Source organism: Epinephelus lanceolatus, chromosome 23, assembly GCF_041903045.1.
Source record: "Epinephelus lanceolatus isolate andai-2023 chromosome 23, ASM4190304v1, whole genome shotgun sequence".
NCBI lineage: Eukaryota > Metazoa > Chordata > Actinopteri > Perciformes > Serranidae > Epinephelus > Epinephelus lanceolatus.
The window spans coordinates 18,966,157-18,989,268 of record NC_135756.1 but is presented as its reverse complement, the minus strand read 5'-3'; the positions used below and the strand labels follow the sequence as shown (position 1 = coordinate 18,989,268).

At 40.9% G+C, this 23,112-nt stretch overlaps 1 protein-coding gene across 1 annotated transcript in view; it reads right to left on the bottom strand.

Annotated features, from left to right (window-relative positions):
- Positions 1–23,112, bottom strand: part of syn3 (synapsin III) — a 179,021-nt gene that overhangs the window by 5,413 nt on the left and 150,496 nt on the right. The window contains exons 7-10 of the mRNA XM_033614580.2: positions 21,020–21,082; positions 10,683–10,825; positions 7,682–7,756; positions 7,325–7,427 (exon numbers count right to left, since the gene is read on the bottom strand). Of these exons, the coding sequence (XP_033470471.2) occupies positions 7,325–7,427; positions 7,682–7,756; positions 10,683–10,825; positions 21,020–21,082 (384 nt within the window). The remainder of the gene's footprint in view (positions 1–7,324; positions 7,428–7,681; positions 7,757–10,682; positions 10,826–21,019; positions 21,083–23,112) is intronic.

The window sequence follows — 23,112 nt, the reverse complement described above, 5'->3', positions numbered from 1 at the left end:
CTATGGATAAGTACTTTATACAACCCCATTTCAAAAGATCTGAACTATCCCTTTAAATTCCTGCTGAAATTCCACAATATATTGTTCTCCTATCTATCGATCCATGTGCTGTATAAGAACCCCTCTTTCTGCTACAGTTTTTTAAATATACTCTGCAGAGTATATAAAACTTCCATCCAATAAAACATGACATAGATTTTGGTAAGACCCCGCCAAACCACCCTTGACCAAGTCTCCTTCAGGTCCCTTCCTGATGTTAAATCCTCTCCCAGCATCATGTTTCATGTGGAAACACGACAAGCCACAAAATAAAATTAAAATCTTTAATGGGACCGGATTGTTTCAAGAATTCTCTAATGTAATGAATCCAGCGTAAAGTCCAAATTGTGTATTTATGTGACAGGGTTTCTTAGTTTTTCCCTCTGTTTTTCAGATCTAACCACTTGGGTTCATCCTGTTCTGCACAGAACCACTACCCATACCAGAGAACCCTTTAAAGCTCTTCCTTTTCTGTGTGTACCAAGCGTCTTGGCCGGGATTTGGCGGTGAGTTGGGGCGGGGCACTGTGTTTTGGCCAGTTGAGTCATTACCACAGGGGACTGAGCAGAGGCCTGGCAAGCGACCGCCAGGCCCCACTTCAAATGGTGTGCGGTGGCAAGCAGAGCCGGGATCCACCCTGCTGATTTATTAGGATACAGAGTCATCGAGCAGAAGACTGGAGCTGCCACTGGCCTTTTCAGCACTGGAACACAGAGGTGTTATTCTGTTCTTTTATTGAGCTGCACAGTGTTCTGTCTGGACAATGTACCCTGCTGCATGGGAAAGTTCACAGCGCACTACATGTGAAATGTGCTCATTCAAAATTATGGTGCAGTCGCGGTACAGGGATGGGCGCAGGGTGATGTTTTCCTGGAAAAACACTTTCAGCTTTAAGATAGCAACATTTGTATTCCCTCCACTTACTGGTTATAGAAATAGAATAAGAGTAGAACAGACATTCCCATTCAAATTAACACAGCAGGATCATGGATGTATAAAAAGAACTCAATACAGTGTTGGAGGCGGGGCACCTTTCATTCCTCTAAAAGTTGCTCAGTGGCGCATGTGGCCAAAAAAAGTTTGACTTCCTGGGTGTCAAATTATCAGATCTTCTGCATCATAGGCCAACAGAGCAGGCGCACTAGAGACTTCGCCAGCTGAGCAGCTAACTTCCAGTTCAGCCCTCAGCTAGCTTGAATGGGAGTAAAATGATTTAAGTGTGGCTCTTCTACACTTCTGAAATGTTACTGGACAAATCCCAATTGAAGGCGAATCATTTCTCAGGGGTTGTGACACTCAAAAAAAAAAAAAAAATCCACTGATTACAGATGTCTCTTTCACAATGCAAGTCTGTAGGACAGTCTTTTTGGGCCCAATGACATCAGATGACGGACCCGGAAGTTGTAATTAAATGGTTCGGCAACTATGTCTAATAGAGTGCCCCAGGAATGAGTCCTAAAACCCAGAAATGAGTTGGCATTTTAGCACTTCTGGTTCACTTGTCTTCAAGTCAGTGGTTTTTTTTGAATGGGTTTTTGGTCAGATGCCTGAAATCAGATCACCTGAACTTTTATGTTTGTTCTACGACATAAAATGCATCTGTAAATACCCCACTTGTGAATTTTATAGCTTTTTTGTGTCTTAAAAAAGGCAGTTGCTAACAAGTGGCTAAATGAGCCTACAGAACGTCATCACGCCGCACACGGCTTTACAGTCTCGTTGTGGTAGGGATGTTATATTAGGTGACTATGGTGCAGTTTGTTCATAGCCTGACATTAGCTTTTTACTCCTGGCGATTGTATTTACGCCTCAAAAATCATAAAAGTGGTGCGCATTGTGAAAACGCGAAAGTAGCATAAATGTTTGTTTACCACTGAGCTTACTTTCCGCAATAATCTAAAATCCAATGGAAAAATCCCGAAGGCTTTTTGACTAGAAAACCAGTGCGATGCTAACTTCTGGGTTGGCCTACAAAAAAAAGTCATCCCTGGAGCACTGTTGGCTTCAAAGTCATGAGCAGGATGATCCGAATGGCGGCCATTTTTCATGTGTTGATTTTAATAAAACTGGGCTGTCCATGCAATAGAAAGAGTCAAATACTTTTGAAATTGGTGCTACATGACCAGAGAAAACAGAGAAAAGGGGCTGTGGCATTTGCTTTTGCTCAAGAGGTGGAAAACCTGAAACTGTAAGAATGCAATAAATGCTCCCACTCGTGGGTCACAAAATGCAAGCTGCTGAGAAACAGGCAACATAGTTACATAATCTTGGATCATATTTGATCAGCACTGCTAAGTTTCACAATTTGGTGAGTGATGTCACCATATCCGTCATTGTTGAGCAGTGTCAAATGTGTGTCCAATTGTTGGGTTGCATTATGTGATATGATGTCATTTCATTTCACAGTGTTGTGTCATGACACTGCATTCATGTGGCTTTCTTCAGTATGCTAACATACTCACAGAAACAATGGCAACATGATGATGTCCAGCAAGTACAATGTCTTTTTGAACTGATTTCATTTAGTGTGTTAGCATGCTAGCTTTGGCTAACCCACAATAAACACAAAATACAGCTGAGGCTCACTGGGATGGCGTTAGTTTTCCAGATAGGCTAATGCAACAATGTTGGAAGTCCTGGACAAATTAAAATGTCGACCTGATGACAGCACTTACAACATTGAACATTGTTAACACGTTGTCATGACGACACCGGTTAGTCATATGTCAGATCCTTTAAGGATTGTTTAACTGTTTTTTTTATGCCATTGTACAACATTTTCTTAAGTGTCTTTTCAGGATACTTTCTGAGCTACAGTTAAATATGTTTTTCTTTGTACATTTCTTTGGACATCAGTATAAGTGTGGACTCTATCATGACCGGTGTAGAATCAACGACTTCATTTTTCACTCATGCACACGAGTTATTATAGTTTTGTGTATTTTATTAGCTTTTATTTCTATGTAGTTTTTAATTTTCATTGTTAATTCAATTTAGCTTCAGTTAGTCTCCAGAGCAGGTTTACTTGTTTCAGTTTAGTTTTTATCAGTTTCAGTATTACGGTGGGTATTAGTCAGGGGCAAGTTAAGACTAGATATTACAATACAAACCCAACATTTTATCAAGGTAGTTGACTCACAGTCATGTAGACATTCCAGTCTCAATAAACATGTGCAGCAACACCTCCTCTTGTATCCTCCTCAAGACATTTCCTGTATATATTTTCATTTTATTTTAGCTAGTTTTGGAAGTACACTATATCATTTCAGAAACAGTATTTTACACTTACTTTAAGTTTTGAGTTTAGTTTTTGTCAGCTATGATAGCAGCGAGCACATACTTAGCTTAGAGGGGTGCTGTTGAAGCACAATTTTCAAACGCAGACAGTAAAACTCGGTCACAGGCATGTTACTGCTACACCACCACAGCTCATCTGTGTACGCTGCAGTCTGTTTACATTTGCCCGACAGTTAGCGCTATGTCACGTTTTGTTGCTCTGACTGGTTGTAGATCTATCCAGTTGTGAAAAGAGGCATTTTGGTCGACAGCTGTTGATAACGCCCCTTGAAACCTTCCCATGTTATCAATCTACCGTTTATTTTCAATCAATCAATTCTCCTCGATGATGGCCATTTCCAGGCATATTTTAGGATGACTTAGGGGCAGTTTGACAACCTGCTATCTATCGTCAGGCTGTATAGCTCTGGGTATCCAACCGCTACCACCAGTTTCCAGTTTGTCCTCCATTGTTTACCAACTTTAAACTTGTTGTCGTGACCACCACAGAAGGCCCACCTCTCAAATCATCTGATTGGACAATGGGGAAAAAGAAGACGACATGGGGCGTTTTGCGCTCTGAGATGAAGTTTTTTCAACTGGAGGAGTTCAGAGAGCTCTGGCAAAAACGCCAGGCACCTACAGCGCAGAAACGCCAGGTACACAGCAACACAAAAACCGTGAGCAAAAAGCTTCCTTGTCGTTAAAAACAATTACAAAAGGTGCCTCCAGCTGCTAAAACTCTTACTGTGTGATCAGGGCCTTACTTGCGTGAAGATTTGGTCAGGCTTGTCATTTTATGTCATGTCAATTTTCTGTTGTCATGTTTTATAATTACCATCATGTCATCAGCTGTGCCTTGCTGTGTCATAATGTTGTGTGATATCATGCCTTGTCACAGCCTCCTCCATAGTATCTGCAAACGTTTTCAGTGCATCAACACAAAGCGGGAGTTTGTTTCATGTTAAAACCAGCTGCAGTAAAGAGCTAATGAAGTGCCTCTGAGCAGCTCATTACTTTTCATTAGGGAGAGGTGTCATGGCTGATGTCTTTGTCTGGAACAAAAAACAGATTCCCACTGTGATGCACCGGCAGCTCTTCCCTGTCACGGTTAATTAAATTCCATCATGCTGAAGGGTTAGAGGGAGACAGCGAGAGGAGGAGGAGGTGGAGGAGGAGGTGGAGGAAGTGTGGCTGGTCACAGAACATTGTTACTCGACTGTGTCACCAGTTTTTCTTTCCAAACAGTCGGGCTCTTAGAAACATATCTCTGGGGAACTGGTGGATATTTCCTGAGATTGAAGTTTAAAAAAAGAGGCTTATTTTCTCACTGCTGACTTCACCCTGTGCACAGATAGAGAGGAGTGTGATGTCATGGCCTCGAGCTAAATATGGGACCATCAGACGTCCCAGACCGGCCTGTTTCCTCAGATTTGAATACATAGGAGACCACGCTGAAAACACAACTGATTACAGACAATACAGCCCTTCTCTCCTGGGTTTAATCCTTTAAGGAAAATTCCTGCACCATATTGTACTTGCGTGTAGTATATCAGTCGTTCTGTTTTGCAGCAGCCCCTGTACAACAGAGATGAACCTGCATGAGCATTTTAACAGTTTTTTAAAGTGCCAGTGGAGAAAATGACACCGACCCTGATAGCAGACTGAGATGTCTTCCACCTGAGAGGAAGCTAGTCATGCCACTTAAAAATCTCAAATCTCTGTTGCCGAATTGCACTCTGGTCTATTTGCAGGTCTTGCAGAGATAGAAATTGGTCTCTGCCTCTTCGATGATGTCTGTCTTCCTTTTGATTGGCGATCAATTTAGCTAGAAGTCACCAAAACACTCCATAGATTTGAGGGAAACTGCAGAGTCAGTGATAACTCTCTGGGGTTTTATTACCGTGAGAGATTCTTTTCCCATTACACACTGCAGAGCTATTTGGCGGAAACTTCATATGCCCAAAATTGCTACTTTTAAGGAAATGAAAAAAGTTTTTTTTTTTTTTTTTGTGACAAAAATAGACAGGACTGTCGCCACGACCTGTAGTTACATTTCTGGGGAGGTGCACGTCAGTTACATCCGTCTTCTCGGCTTCATGTCGAGGCAGAGCCAGAGACTCGCAGAAGTATAAATTCCGCCTTACAGGTTACAGAGTTTATTGCAGCTATGTGTGTGCTTAGTTTTTCCTGTCATTGAATAAATCTCTAAATCTCTCTCTCTGTTTATCAGACCACAAATGAGACAAGGGTTAGAAAGCCAGCACATCTCACAGTCCCACCATCACTAGGAAACTATTCACCACGAGAAGAAAGTTTGGCTGCTCTGGTGACGGACCATCAGTAGTGACGGGGGTCACAGCAAGCTGGTGGCAATTGAAGCCCAGACACATCTAACTGACATCAAAGAACTAGTGGCAACAAAGATCGACTGTTGCGTTGCCCCATGTTGCTTGTGTCTAAGCCAAAAAGTTGCGCTTGAACACACTGCAAAGACTACAGCCAACAGCCAAGTAGCATGTATGTTCTGCACCTGCGAGAGGGAATAACTCTCTGTACCAGCATGTGACGGTAGTCTGTATTCATCAGGGGAAACCGGAAGACCAATAGGACAGATTCAAGATGCTAGTTAGCCAGTTAGTACATTAACAACAGAACCCAATGTTGGAAGAACAAAGAATATTTACGGTGCACCAATTAACATTCACACAAACAATTACAAAACTGTTTATGCTAAAGAGCTCAACAGCAAAAAACATAATTTCACCTAACGTAATATATACTAATATAACATTACTGATAATACTAATGTAGCAAGTTTGTTTCGATCTCATGCACTCGTTTGTTTATTCTTTTGTTTACTTTCCTCACTTCCATTTCTCTTCTCATGCACTCTGCTAAACTGCCAAACAGAAAGATTTCATTCACCAATCGGCTTCACTGGGTTTGACACCAATTCAACATCCTAAATCAGCCATAAAGACCACTAATAAGGGCCGATTAGTGCTAATGGTGCGGGATACAAAGCAAAAACTAGAGCTACAGATACTTACTGATGGCCAGCAATTGGCTTGACATGTGAGGGCCCTTTGTAACATTAACCTTCACAGAGTATTTCTTAAGTAAGCACTATTTATTCAAAGAACCAAGTCAGAAGAAACTGCCTCGTCACTGTTTACATGTTCCTCTGGTTTCCCTTTCTGAATGGTCTGCTGATGTGGAGTTATTTCCTGTCATGCAGGCACAGAACGTACGTGCTGTTTGGCCATCAGCTGCAGTCTTTGTGGTGTGTTCATGTGCAACTTAATAGCCGAGACATAGGTGATGTGAGGTGATGCAGCAGGGGGCCTTCCTCACCACGAGCTCTCTGAAGTCGGCTTGGTGTGTCTAGGCATTTACAGCCATGTTTACCCCACTGGGGAAACCTACAACTTGAAATTCTTCCACTTTGTGAGAAAAACCTTCAGCACACTGCCCGTGTCTGGTCATGCAACAGCTATTTTATTTGTGTCCAAACTGGAAACTGCACGTAAAGCACCAAACTTTACTATTGGACTGAAAATAAACAGGCTGTGAGTCAAATGCTGACTCCTGATGTTTCCCCTTCTCCTGCCTTTGTTTGGTCTACACATTAATCATTCTTTCAAGGCTCTGATGATCTTGTGCCATCAAGTCTGGCTACACCCTTCCCTGTTGACGTTCACGATGATATGAGACATATCAGCAGGAGAGGAGACTGAATCCAAGGTTACTTACAATGCATAGGTGTTTTACCATGCAGTGCTACTAAGAAGTGGTCCACAGAGGACTGGTGTAGGTCAAGTCCTGGCAAATTGTCAATAATGATAAAATTGATGGTTTAAATAGACCTTCGTATTTGTTCCAAAATACACTGAAGGTCCAAAAATGTTCCTGATAGCAAGTTTCAGACCCCTTTTTCTTGAAACCGTCTTAAATTTTCCTACAGAAACTGGAGTTGGAGCTTAAGTTATTCAAATAACAAACCTACCTCGATGATATAGTCGTTGCCGTCTTTTCCGTGGACGGCCTTCACTGCACAGATGTCTAGGCCACCAAACATCTCGGCGCAGGAGTCCACCCACAGCCGATATCTGGAACACAGTGACACCAATTACTAACAAACACATAACTGAAGACCCAATAATCTCCAGAGAATACACAAAGGTCAGGTGGGGCTTTGTAGGGCTCAGAGTTACAAATAAGTTTAAACCATAACACTCCAAAGATCATCAAAAACTTAAGAATTCTTAGGGAGTCTTTATACATAAAAGTTGTATCAGTACAAAGGGTGGTAAATAGAATAAACAGGTCATTATTTTCCCATCATGTCTCTGACTCAGCCCACCTGTCAGTCATCGCGATCTGTTCCAACATGGCAGAGCCCGTGTTAGCCTTCCAGTTCCCAGAGATGGACGTTCTCCTGCAAATCAAAGACAAACATCAACAAATGAATCAACCAGCCCCCGGTTATAATGCCCCACCAAGACTTAGTCGCTCACAACTTCTGCCTGTGTAGCTGAATAGAGAAAACTCATGGGAGAAGCTATCGTCAGTTCATCAGTGCTGATGAACGCCATCCACACCTACATGATGTTTGTGTCGGAGCCGTTTAAAGACGTGCTTTCATGGTGAGGCCAGGGGAAAATGAGATGAGATAAGGCTTGGCTACAACTGTTCCTCTGCTTTTGGTCAAGTCATTGTTTAGATACAGAGACTTGAGAATTAAGAGGGTGTTGACTCATGGTCTTTGTTAACATACGCTCGACTGAATTTACAGAACATGGACTCTCGCTCCCAAATGGGTGTGTGGTTGAAGGAGGAACGGACTGTGACTTTGTCAGAGTGCAGACATCACAGAGTTTAGAAAAAAAAAGCAATTGTTTCTTTATTTTTCTTTCCTTTAAAGGTGGTTTAACATTAGCGGCCCCACAGCAAAAATTAATAGTCTGAAATTGCCAAAAATGTAGATTTTAAAAATCAGGATATGACCAGAAAAGTAAACAAGATATGATCAGACATTCAAAGCCAACTTTTGGTACCATTGTACATATTGTATGCTTCACATTGTATTCCTATTATTATTTTAGGTCACCTAGTAATATCAGGAAAATGCACAATGGAAGAAAACTAGCTTTTCTCCTAACTCAGGTGCAATTAACATTTGTTTAAATGTGGATTAATGTATATTGTCCCTTCTTAAATAAATAAAAAACAAATTGCAAATTTTTGAAATAATCTTTTTTTTTTTTTTTTTTTTTACATTATATGGCTTGTTCCTTCTGTTTTGACCAAGCAGCAACTTCTAGGGCTAAAAAATGAAGCCAATACAGAGATGCCCAAAACTGCAATTCCTCAAATGACCACTTGAGGCTGACTCCAAAAGTGAGTCAATCCGCACTAAGTTTTAAACTTTTTAAATAAATTTAACTTTATTGAATACATTCATTACATGGAGACTTTATGTTCCAGATTTTATATTATAAAAGTTGAATGAAATTTATTTTATAGAATAAAAATAATGTGAAATAAATAAAACTGAAATGTCTAAATGATTAAATGGTTTTTGCCAGTTTATAATATTTGAGTTTTACATTCTCAATAGTATTCAAGTACATTTTAAAATATATATCTTTGAAAATAAAAAATGAAGGTAGTCATTTTATGTGTATCATATTTTGCTAAAATAATAATCAAATTAATTATATGCGTTTTATCAACAGAGAAAAATGGGATTGTTAAAAATGAGTAATACATCCATTTTTGTTAGGGTGATTTTTTTTTTCATGTTTAAAAGGGTACCTCTGTAAATCAAACCAATAATATATTTACCATAATATACCATAAATAAGTGGAATGAAAACTAAAATGCCCAATTTGACAGCAGAAATAAACACGTTTACAGCCTGGGACATCTATGGCTAATTTCCCCATTTGGGACAACTGTGCCAGGGTTTCTTTTTTCTTTTTTTTAACTCACCTGTTTAAATGTCATTAATGCTTAAAGTTGCGCATGTTTAAAGGTGTGGCTGCTTTGAGTAACAGGTGAGTGCTGTCTGTTGACAACTCGCTACCACAACATGGTGTAACCCCAAGTTTACAGAGTATAGGCGAAGCCGTAGCTGTTGCTATCTCAGTGTGTTTTCAGTTCATGAAAGTTCATTGTTACATTTTGGTTGCCTCAAAAGTCTTGTTCATTGTTGTTGGCTGTGCTAAAAGACCCTCTAAGGAAGAGAGTTGGCTGTTCAGTTGGTTGTTCAGTTTTTTTTAAGTATAATTAGCATTAAGTTTAAGTTTTAAGTTTATTTACTTTATTAATCCCCCTGAGGGGAAATTCAATGTTTTCACTCTTGCTTGTCAATTACACACAGGTCAGAAAGACACACACATGCACAAACAGGACCTATACATGCACAAAGTGGAAAGATGTCAGAGTGGGGCGCCCTGAGCGGTTGGGGGGGTTTGGTGCCTTGCTCAAGGGCACCTCAGCAGTGCCCAGGAGGTGAACTGGCACCTCTCCAGCGACCAGTCCATGCTCAATATTTTGGGGGACTTGAACCCTCTGGTTCCCAACCCAAGTCCCTATGGACTGAGCTACTGCCGCCCCATTAGAATAAGCATTAGGACAGCTGACCAAAGCTGTAAATGTACCATGCTAACTAATGCTAACACAGATGTCTAGAGAGAATAAAGTAAAAGTTTTAGAGAAGAATTTACCAGCATGCACGATATATAATATCCTATTTTGTTTCTCCCTTTCTTTGAGTATATTGAAATATCAGCCATGGCTACGAATGACCCCTTATTACTATTTTCAGACTGGCCTGACTGTCCTGCAGGCACCACCTGCTTTCCTACTAACTAACTCAGTGTTCTAACACATTCCAAAGAAGAGTTGAAACCTCATGGCTGTAAAATACACTTGGACAAAGTGAATGACTCATACGCAAAGCAGTTCAGTGATCCAATGACAAGATGAGCATTGTGATGATCACAAAAACCAAAGCAATATTCACAAGATTGTAAATAGGCTGAATGTGCACTGAAATAATGGAGCAGATGTTTTCTCTTGAAATGAATACACACTGCAGATAATGTCTTTAACACATAAGTGTGATGGTGGAAGATATTTGGTTCTAGTTCAGTTCCTTTGTCACTTCCTGTGGCTCCATTGTTCCTGGAACTATTTACTCTGTACTGTCTAATGATGGTTTTAATGCTGTTTCAGACAATTTTCTACTTTGACAAAACGTAAATGTGGCCAACACTGATGATATTGGCCCAAAACATGCAGCTTCACTCCATCTGTGTATGTAAATGTACGATGCTGGTGGTGTGAAACATCTTACATGTAAGCCTTGTAGTTGTTGCCGATCTTCTGGATGCGGATATCGTATTTGGACTGGACGTAGGGCTCGGTGGTGGCGTAGGTCCCAGCCAGAGCCACCACGCTGGTGATGTCCTGGAAGTCCTGTTGATTTTCCACTTTGATCTGTAGGAGAGACTCCACTCGTTAGAGAGGGGCTAATTAAAAAGCGCGCCGTCAAAGCTGGCGGTGGCCCCTTAGAATCCCACAAGGATTTCACACTTGTACACAGGCGGGATAATGAAGGGTCCCTGGGTGGAAACATTACCAGGGACGGCTTTGAACTACGTCAGCTCACTCTCATCAAATGATTAGAATGTAGACTGTACACACAGACTGAGGGGAAATGACGTTATGGGAAGCCGTCGACACAAAATGTGGCTCTTACATAAAACTCAAAGGTATTTTTCTCTGTAACTTTCAGATAATTAGGTAACAATGAGGTGTGACAATGAAACAGGAAGGGAACAACTAACTCCCCTTCAGTGGTCGCCTGCAAGACCCTCATGTATTTCTATCTGCACTCTATCTTGGATACGGAGGCTCTCATCGGCTTTCCTCTTCTTTGGACGATATTTCTATAGGTGGTGCTCTTCTTCTTTTTCTCATTCAGCTATGTTGATACACAGATTCAGGAGGTGCACACCATCAGGTCATGGGAAATGTGGCATCTTGGCAGACAAACTCATGAATCAACTTTAATGTATGGCAAACTGTCAGAGCTCAGTGTCTAAGATGCAAAACGATCCAGTCCAGAGCTTCCACTCACTCATCACCAGCCCTCTCACTGGTATCGTCCCAGTTCTATACAGTGGAAGTGGTGGGAACTTATCATGAAACAAGACAAAGCAGATAGAGAAACCAGGAAGCCTTGTTTTTTCACTCTGGGGTTTCTACTCTTCTCTCTGTTGTGCTCTCCTGAAGCTGACTTCATGGCCACATCCACACTAATACCTTTTCAATGAAAACCTATATTACATGACCAATCAAGTACACTGGGCATGCTCTTCCTGGTGTATTCAGGTAGTAGACTGTCTACTCTGCAGTTGGTTGCGTAGCTACAGAAAATACTGGAGAGGAGATGATGTAAAGTAAGACCAGAGCAGGGGCTGAGGACGAGCTGTTTCTTAAATAAACACATGAGTATAAGGCAGTCAAATCAGTGAAAAACAGATTGGGAATGGTTACAAGCAGCGCAAATACAGTGACATATTAGAACGGTACCGGGAGCTTGTAGGGAACAAATTACTTTACTCACACAAGGATTAAATCATCAAAGGTATGCAGACCTTGATTGCAGTTGTCTCTTCATCTGGGCTTGGCTTCATTTCCTTTCTAGGGGTGTACAGGGTGCAACAGCTTTGCCTTATATACTAATACACAGTAACTCAAGTCAAAAGTCGCATTTAAGTTGAATGACTTAAGTTCTGATCTAGTAGAACATTGGAATTTAAAGCTGCAGTTAGAACACAGTCAAAAGGTTTACAGTACGCTCTCACTGCAAGATTGGCACAACCATTCAGCATGCCGTCATACTAATCAATATGGAGTGCTGACTGGAAAACATGAGTGAAATCAAACACTTTCATGTGACGATTTGTGAGGTCTTAGGAAACACTGTAATGTTGTGTTTACAAGGGTTTAAGTTTAGTGGACTCTCTCACACACACACAAACAATGCTTAAAAAGAAATCCAAATTGCCCGGGTGGAACAAAGAAATCCCAGGGAGCTTTTAAAAATGATGCAAGCCTCACAGAAAAATGAAAATGACAACCAACAGTGGGAAAACAAATAAAACAAATTTGAGCCAGGGTGACAATGGTGCCAAACCAATAAAAACAGGTTTAAATGTTTAAAAGACGGGCGGACGACTTTGATGGTTAATGTGGTCCAGTAAACAGAGTTGTCACTTTGATGGGTGATAAAATGAGAACGCTTGTTGGAACCCACATTAAAAGATGTTCTGCTGCAATTAAATCCATTAGGTTTTCAAATGAGCTCAGAGGGCGGAGTGGCAAATTATCTTCAAATTTTGAGCTGATAAAGAACAGGCCTGATGATAGAATGTGAATTTAAGAACTGGTTCTCTTGGAGTTGAAGGAAAGCGTAAAGCAGTGAGGCTGAGTGTCTACATAGAGTTTTTTTTTTTCCTGAGCGCTAGCTTCTTCTTTTTTTTGTGTGTGCAGCTGCTTCAAACACTTTTAGTTTAAAGTCTCTCAATTTTTCAGAAATGCGCTTGTGTTCTCACTCGGGCCTCTTCACATATCGACGTTTGGTCATAGACTTTCCACGTTTAAACATGATGTGAAAGGTACCCTGGGTGCGTTGGTTGTTGACATTCTGGGACGATGTCTCAAGTTCTGCCTGTCACATGCATTGTGTTCTTTCAAAATACACCTCTGGTTTTACAGGAAATTTACTGTATACATACAGTCACTTACAAAATAAATGCACTATGTCAGTACAACACAGTGAATTGACATGGTTAGGAACAGGGTTTGGCTTTTATAATCTTACCGGGTACACCACTCTCCTGGATGAAAGTCGGTGTATGTTGGACCCATCCACCACCACTCCCCCCCGGCAACCAGCAGCTTATCATAAAGGACGCCTTTATCGTCAGTGTCTGATGCCACAAGTCACTGCCCAAGTGCCGGATTTCGACGATTTAGGAGTGAGACCAGGTTGACACAGACAGAAAAGCCTTTTTGTGGGAGCCGCTGCAACCCTGTTGATGTAGCGTTACATTAGCTACCTGGCTAACATTAATGTCAGGACATCATTATTTTTAATTGTTTTTTTGCATCCTTTGCACGACATCATATTATGCCGGGAAAATTCCAGAGGCAGAGCGTTTCTCCTGCCAGATTTTGTTGATTTCGTCATTTTTCCTTGATAGTTATACTTCTCGTCTAAGTAAGTCGGCTATGTAGTTAAATGGTTTCTTTTCTTGTCTGTTTTAATTGTGTTAATTGTTGTTATTTCCTACTCAGTTGTGCTGCAGCCTACAGACAAACTTAATACAGTTAAAAGTTATGAACGACAATGGATCAAAGATTTGTAGCTGTTTTTAGTTCTTAAAAATACATTCACCGTCACTATTTAAATGCATCTCTGTTTCACATACAGTGGCTGTTAGCAGAAAAACTTTGTGTTTCACTCTGTGCAACACGCTGCAGCTACATCAAAATAGACAAGGTGCTTATTTTTCTTATGGCGCATTTCCACCAGTTCATTTCCATCTGGTGATGAAGTGTTACTCATTGGTTTCTATTCATTCTTATACACTGTAGAATAAAATAAGAAGGAGCACAAAGTACTTAGAGTGTATTCTGGCAAGTTTGGGGGTGAGTTTGCGGTGTGTTCGCTGGTCTGCATTTGCATAAAGTAGACTGGATTCAACTCTACGCAAATGAATTTGTCCAGCACGATGTGCCTGACTCACAAAACTCTGACCAAGCTGTCAAACTAGGCGATGTAGTTCTACAATGAAATAAGATTTAGCAGTAGCATCGGCCATTTTCACCTCAAATGTTCAGAAATACATTTTGGTGGATTGTTTAGACCAGCGGTTCCCAACTGGTGGGCCACAGTCCAAAAGTGGGTCCCAGACCCAAATGGACTGCAAGTGACTCACAAATGTGCCAAGTTTGTGGAAAACAACAATATTATTTTGATGTACAGTGAATTTCTGGTACAGAGCTTTTATTTTGAAGTGCCATTTTGTGCTGTAGCATGAGTGACTGACAGACAGCTACTTAACGGAGACAGCTAACTAGCTGGACGACATGGTGAAATGTGTGATACTAAATATATATATAACTGTGTGGACCTTGAACTAATGACCAAGGAGAAATGTGGACCCTGTGGCTGGGAACCACTGGTTTAGACGGAATAACAGAAAGTTTATAAGCAGGTCGCCATGTTTGTTGTTTAAAATGGTGAGCAGAAAACCAAGGGCTGTCCAACTAGCAGCACATATATCCAATCGAGTGCATTCCACAATGCGGTACATCACCGGTGGGAAGCTCATTAAGCAACCAGTTTGAGTGGAGTAGCATGTCCCCTCCTCGCCGAATCTGGTGCAAACGATGTAGTGTTAGCTTCTGGGACACTTCTCAAAGCAGAAGTGTACTCCCATATTGTTTTGTAAATGACATAAAGGTGGGTGCATATAGTATACTACGAAGTTATTATAGATATGTGCTTTCAGCTGCTAACAGAGACTAAAGCACTGAGGCTGAGCACTGATCCTTGCCCGTTTACAGTAGGCGGGCAGAAGTTTAAACAACAAAGTGGACTGAATTAAGGGAAGTGACTCACAGTTCACGTCATGGCTCCAGAGGTGGAACCTGATAGCAAGTGGCAGGTCCAGCTCTGAGCTGTAAGCACGCAAAGCCATCCAGAGAATTACGCAATTCCTCTGGGAAACTAAACAAACCGTAATGATGCAAACAGAAAGTAAAAAGGTGAGCCAGAGAAGGTGAAGCACTGGCACAAAAACGAAGAACAGTGCCTGGTGGAAAAAGCCGTGTCACACTGGTCGACGTCCAGACTAAATGACATACCAACTAAAATACAGAGGCTGACTGGTCTACAAACACGTAATGGGAAAACTGGGTATAAAGCTTCACTCTGCTACTGTCAAGGAGTTTGTCAAATGAAAAATGTTAAGTGAGTAGCCACGTTTAGTATGTACAACCTGTTCAGATGTAAATATATAAACACTACTGTTACTATGTGATGAGGTCAGGCTGCACGTTGCAGTTTCTTCTGGAACATGTTTACATCCTTTAATGGTCAAAAACATTATATGTATTTTAAACACTTGTAGGCAGGCACACTATCACTACTAGCAATAGTAACTGAACTTAAATTGATACCGTTTGGTAACTGGGGTTAACTCCTGGGGAAACCACAAGTGCTATTCTCTTCCTGTTTTGGCTCCACAGATGTTGACGCACTTCCTTTGTACCGTAAATGTAGCCCTATTTTCCCAATGGCAGACTGACTTACATGGTGAAAGTGAGGCTTATAAGGAACCAACTTAATGGCAGATAGTGTGCCAGTAGCGTGTCTGAAGCAGATGACCATACAAAGAAATCCTTGACAATCTGACGTCAGCTTGCCCCAAAAAAAACACTGGAAACAGGGTTTTTAGAACGGTCTGAAGCCTGAGCTGCTCACAGGGAAGACTTTTACATGTATTTACCTCATTATTTGAAACTTCGTCCATGTTAATATGAACATCTGGCATTGAAACATTACACGTGACAGAAAATAAGGAAAAAGCATAATAGCAAATAATTGTTTAACAACAAAAACAGGCTGTTTCTCGAGCCAGGTGTCTTAAACACATCACCACTGGGAGGCCTGACTTACTGTACGTCCACACCAAAAACGACCAGAGCTTCCAAAGCAGCGGAAGTCATTCATTTTCAATGAGAGCCTGGAGACTTGGGTGACTTGGGTGACCTGGTCATCAGCCGCGCGTCTTGGGCGACCAAAGCAACCGGAGTGGTCCGGAGGGGAGTTAAAATTTGTTTAACTTTATGGTAATGAGCTCTGACGTGGTTCGGTGACAACCAATGGGAATGCTGACGTGCTTCGATGAAGCGGGTCCAAGAGAACAAGCCATGTAACTTTGGTTCCTACAGCACATTTGTTCCAACAATGGATATCAAGAAGTTGATTACTTGCGTTAGCGCCCACTCAGTGCTTTATAATGTGTCACTGTTTGGTTACAGAGACCATAATAAAAAGAATGAGGCTTGGGACTGCGTCGAGAAGGTAGTTGGTTGGTCTGGTGAGTTTTAAAGTGTGTAATGTTCGTAATAGAGGAGAGAACTGCAGGCTAATGTTGCGACGTAGCATGCAAGTCTTCCTTGCTTGGTTTGAATGGGCTGACATACGTTTTCTGTTTTCATTGACCGAACATAACTTTGTGTAGGCCAACTATGAGCTTTCTGACTGGACAACAGCAAGCAGCAACTACGCTGCTTTCAAGCCAGCAGTCCGCTTTGCAGCTCCTTTACATTGACAAGCACGATCGAATGTTCAATGATTCACACGATGAGCAACTAGAGCGACCAAAGCTGCCACAAATATTTTTGACACTCGTGCTTCTTGGGCGTCCGCAAGAGACTTTGCCTCTTTGGAAGCTTCTGGTTTGAACGTACAGCAAGAGCGAGTGAAATGAGACAACAAGGAAACATCAACATGTCACTTTGTGAGATGGTGCTTATTTTTATGATAAAACCATTACAAACATAATGTAACCAAAGAAAAGTCATTAAAGTAGCGAACCAGCTCAGTAATGTCACTTATACAGCAATGTCTATTTGAAGTTTGCCAACATTAGCTAACATTAGCTTACATTAGCTACCTTATATTTACAGTCCTCCCACTTAAAAATGCTTTTCTTGAATAAAATTAAAACAGTGTTAGACCGTTCTCCAACAGGAGTGATCATATTTGGGGAATAACATAGTAAGCCCTTATCATAGCTGAACTAAAAACAGGAAAATTAATCCACCAAAAAACCTCCAGGAATTCTTATTAGTCAATGAACTGCGGGATATATGGAAAACTTTACACCCTAACACAATAGAAAGACATATTTTTCACACCCTCAAAGTAGCTACAGTCGAATAGATTACTTATATCTAAGACAGGCCTGGACAGAGTACGATCAAGTAAGATTTATGAAATTATAATATCAGATCATTCAAAAGTCACTGGCATTATGTCCCTGAAACAAAGTACAAAGTCCAATAAACTATGGAGAATGAATAAAAAATACTTACTGGACTCTGAATTTTTAAATTATATTAAAAAACCATATTCATTTATTTATTCAAACCAATGTACATAAGGTGGACCCACAGGATAGGCCAGAAATAGGTATAATTTGGGATGTATTCAAAGCATACATAAGAGGAATAATGTTATTTGTAGTAAAAAGGAAAGCCGCCTTAAAAAAGGAAATAAATAAATTGAAGAAACACAAATATCCTGGGAGAAAACATAACAAGTAAATAGTAAATTATTAACTTATAGTTGAGGCAAATTCTCTCCAGAGCAGATTTTTTTTTTTATCATCAGCAACAAAACCAGTTTCAGTTTATGAGCTATTTGCCACACCAGAGTACATGTGAGGGCCAAGCTGACGATCGGTCATTGGTCAATGTCTGGCCGTTGATGAGCGTCTGTCACCCTAGTTTTTGCGCTAGTTGGCTGTAATTTTTGCAGTGTGTTTAAGTGCAACTTTGTGGCTGAGACACAGGTGATGTGAGGAGACTCAACAGTCTGTCCTTGTCACCACTGCTTCTTTAATATCAGCTTGGTGCATCTGGGCCTTTAAGGGTGTAGCAGCAAAACTCCTGAATGTATCAAACTCAAAGCTATGTTATTATGTTTCAAGAATTACATAGTTTTGTTCAGAGCTGCGTGTAGCACCTTTAAATTAGGGTTCATTTAATATGATATAAGTGGTGTCAGCGAGCAAGAAATGATAAATTCATTGTCTTCGATCCACTCACAAAAAAATAACAAGGTTCTGTGAAGAGCAAACAAAACAGCAATGACCTAAATCCCACATGTTCCTGTCCGTTCTCAGAGCTCTGTGAGGTCTGACGGGTTAAACAAGGTCCCACTCTGCAAGGGCTTGCCAAGTTCTTCTTAAGCCTTTTGGGAAATTCTATAGCATGTCTGGCTCCTGAAACGGAAACCAAGCCCATCCAGACAGACGGGGGCAAAAGACATACTTTATAGGAAGTATATCGCTATGTGAATCCAAACAACTAGAGAGAGAGACACAGTGTGTGAGAACTTTCTTTGTGCTGCATCAATTTGTGTAACTCCACGCATACATCAGCCAGACTGTTGTATAAGAGAACATCAAAAGTAAAACTGCAGACCTTATCAGTGGTGTGTCTGTCTGTCTGTGTGCTCCCTGCCTTTGTAACAATCAGATATCAGCTCAGTGAAAGTAAAGCAGGAACACACTGCAGCCTGATCATCACTGCGATTTGGCCACCATGACTGATTTTACAGATCAGTGCAAACTAGAAACAAACGGGGGGTTTTAGGTCTGCAATCTCCTTTCCTGCGCTTTGAACCGCACACCAGTCAAAGCTGGTATGATATGATCACATGTTTGATATGCATGACTGGACCCTGGACAAGTCTGAGTGCGGGCCTGTAATGTGAGGTGGAAGGTGGAAAAGTGAACTTGTGAGCTTCTGTGACAAAGTCAATTGTTGCAAGTGTGACGCAGAGTCTATTCACGATGAGTAAGGGTTAGAGTTCGCCTTCTAGTATCTTTCTGGCTTAAAGGAATAGTTCAGGGAAATAACCTTAATCACCTTTATTTTCCTCACACAGTCTGTGCTGAGACATCTGTATCCCCCTCTGTCTAAGAAGGCTCTGTGGTAGCGCCTGTCTCTTTAAGCTGTAAGCTGCTCTTTTTAGTGTGAAATTCAACCAGCTGAATGTTACACATTTGTTAAATGATCTTGTTGTTAATCTGGCTGTTGGAAGAAGTCTGCCTTCAGGGCTTTAAGCCAGACAGCCCTAGAAGTTTTATGAAAAAGATTATGGTTTGGGTTAAAATGAAAAGATATGCTAGAAAGGGCTCCCTTGCAGAGAGTCCTGAAGATTGACTTATCCCATGTGCAGTTTTATGTGTGTTAGTGGAGTCAATTAAAAGTGGACTTCACTGCACTTAAGTAGTTACAGTTAGTTACATTATTCATGTGTTGTTTTTATCTTTTATGGCCAGAAGTAAAAAAGAAAGCAGCTTCTTCTGTAATCAAGTATGTAAAATGAGCAGATGAAATTAGCTATGTTTCCATCCAAAAGCGATTCGAATCATTGGCAAATGTGCATTAAAAGAAATACAAATCCTGTGTGTTTCCCTTAAATGTATGGACTTTGGTGAAAACTATGAACTTGCACGAGTTTTCCGCAGAACCGGAAACAAAACGAGTCTCGCATTCTTCTTCTTCTTCTACGTTTTCTGGCGGTTGGCAACCAGCTTGTAAATGCATTACCGCCTCCCCGACCCGGAGTGCGGATATCACCATGGAGAGAGGTGCGCTACGTCAGACTTAATTCGAACATAACTGTTTCCATCCCCCGTTTTAAGAATCAACATTTTTTCGAATCAACCAAAACCCGGCTAAAGTGAGCGTATTTTAGTTTGTGTGAATCAGGGGATTTTAATTCGAATTTTGGCATTTCCATCATAATTTTCCAATGTGATACTTCTAGATGTGCATCTAAATAGGCTGATGGAAACATGGCTACTGTCTCACATTGATCTCAGGCCCCTGAATCACATCGTCTCAGACTTAATAATATCGGCAAATGTCGTATCGCTGTCTAAAGAATCGATATGATATTGTATCGTGATGAAACTAGTGATTTACACCCCTAACCTGAACACAACCGGACGTGTTTGAGCAGGAATAAATTGACCACATGGGCATGATGTTAGCATGTAGCTACATGTAGCAGTGTAGGCTACACCACATAAACACTAGCAGTAGTGTTTCTGGAGTAGTGACCATGTAAATAAACCCGTCATGAGGTGATATCAGCTTGCCTTGAAAGTAGAGTTTTTTGCTCACAGGGATTATTTTTACATATGTTTACCTTATTATTTCAAACTCTGAACATGTTTAATATGAACTTCCTGTGATGTAACATTATGTATATTAGGGATGTGTGCGCGATGTCTCTCTCTTGCCTTCACACACACAAACACGTATATGCACTCTCAGACTCAATAGATGCAACCACGTGCACATGACCTGTACATCTCAGCAATTTGTTTGTTTTTGAAGATGAGTTGGGATACTAAATATTCGGTAAATAAATGTTATTGTGTTGCTGTAATGTTACAAACTCATTTTAGATCATATTGCATATAGTCATATTGCACACAGCAAAGTGCCGCATTTCAGCGGCATTTAAAATACAATTTGGTTGTTAAAAATGTGAGTAATAATTCTAAATGGCTCTTATTAGATATGCAATATTTTTTGGACAATGTTTAATCTTATAGATTAAATCGTGCACAGTTAGGACAGTGCTTTTGAGCATTTTCTTACCTTTACACTAGTCAACTAGTCTAAAAGGGAGGGAGGTTAATTTAAGGTAGGGTAGGGTAAACCCCAGAGAAATTTCAGGAACATAGGAAAAAATAGGTGATACCCCTTTTACTTTAAAAGTCTGGGGTTTGAACTTTCAACACTGACAAACATAAAGAACAAATGAACGTGCGTGTTCTTGTTGGTATATTTCAAGGAACTCACCTTCCCCATGCCAGCGTGGGCGTGTCCCATCTTGACCACCACAGGGTATGACGGGGTTGTTACCTGCAGACAACAACATGAGATTATTAGCTGGGTGTGATAACTCTTGGTCAGTATGGAGATATTTCGTGGTTTCAATTATGTGTTTTTGGACGTTTGAACCTGGGGCGCCGTAAGCCTCCATTAGGTGGAGATGTGTTGCTACCCCCTCTCCCCTGGGATCTCTGCAAGTGTTGTGAGGACTCTAAAACCTCACCTGAGCCTCCATCAGCATATGGGTGAGTAGATAATGGCTGAATTTTTCATTTTTGGGTGCACTATCCCTTTAAGACATCAACAGGTCTGAAAGTCAGTTTTTATATTTGCCTTTTCAACGTGTGAAGAGGGTGTGTTTAAGTTAGAATAAGGTGTTAAGTCGCCCTTTAAACATGCATGAACTGATTTTTAGGCCACTTGAGGACATTGGAAAACAAGCTGTGAACACAACACTAATATATTATCACTGTGAAGTTGATAAGTGGGTGGACATGTTAGCAAACTGCTACTTATTTACATATTCAGAAGATACAGGCAAATTCCTCCTGATAAGTCCAATATTAATCTTCTTTTAGCTCTGTTTTTTTTCTGCACACAGTCCTGACAGAAATATCTGGCACTTACCACTGCTAACAGGGCCTCAGCAACGTATCCTCATACAGCGGTTTGTATGATTTCTAATGAGTTTGTGCCTCTACTGGTTAGGTAATGGTTAGGAGTAGAATCATGGTTGGGCATCATCACTTTACATAATTAAGTAGTACAATTATGTACTTAACGTTAAGTTATGCACTCGTAATGTGACGTGACAATGACGTACCTCAAAATAACTAAAAGTTTACTTGGTTGCACACAAAACACCAGTCTCCTTGGGAAAAATCCATTGTTTGACCCCTACACCGCTCCAACCTGCCTTCTTATCCAGAGTTTCGCTCTTTATACTACTTTTGTCTTCACTCCTGTCAGCACATTAGTTACGTGATCACAGCCTTCCTGATGATGTGGGTTATATACAAATTCCGTTACCTTACTTTTGTAGGTATACATACAAACAGTACATGAGAACAGCCTGGCTCCAGACTAACTTTTTGACTGGTGGCATTGGCGCTACCAACTTTCTCAGTTGGTTGCACCCTTTTTTCATTTGATAAATTCATAGAAAAATGTGCCACTTTGGCTTTGATGCAGCAGTAAAGAAGAACACAGACTGGAGCTGCTCCGGTGTTTGTTCTGAAGACTGTCTGTTTCTAAAATAAAACACAGCTGTTGTTGGCCACAAAAACAAAACAAAACACTGAGCTGAAGGGTCTGAGGGCAACTGCAGAGTTCAGTGCAGAATAAAAAGCTCAGGGATTGTTGATGTCAACAGTTTGGAAAAGGATGTCACACTAAGTAGGAACATTCAGGATACTCAGTGTTCTAAATATACAGTAAGACAGACATGTGGTAAACACCACATTGAGACACAACCAAAAGCAGAACACTATTTCCTCTGCAAATGATCTGGATGTGTACATGAAGCGTCCAGAACCGTGGCCTTGTAAAGAAACACGCTGGCTCTCGTGCCATCCAGCTGAACTTATAGCTGCTCAGTTTAGGAGGCACGAGGTGGAACATTCTGGGAAGCTGGGTGGAAGACACCACAGCTCATTGGGATGGGTTTGGACTAACCCGACAGACCGCAAACATGCTTTTCTCATAGTCTGTAGAAGTGAAGGGGATGAAACATCAACACATTACTTCGAACCTCCCTGTGATTTAAACGCCCTCTGATAAATTCACTGATACGATTGTTAGTGGGATGTAATCTAAGAGGGACTTTTCCAGTTTCACAAGTACTTTCCCTGGTCTTGTGTGTACAAACTGTCAGATTATGTATGGGACTCTTTGCGCATGTTTACAGTAATTATGATGACAAACAGAATCCAAAAGTTTACACAAAGTTAACAGCAACAACCTCCAGGTGATGCCCACAATTAAACAAACAGAGCAACAGAAGACGTTCAGGCAAGAGGCCAAATCACGTATGGAGAGATCCTGTAGGCTCAGATCTGCGA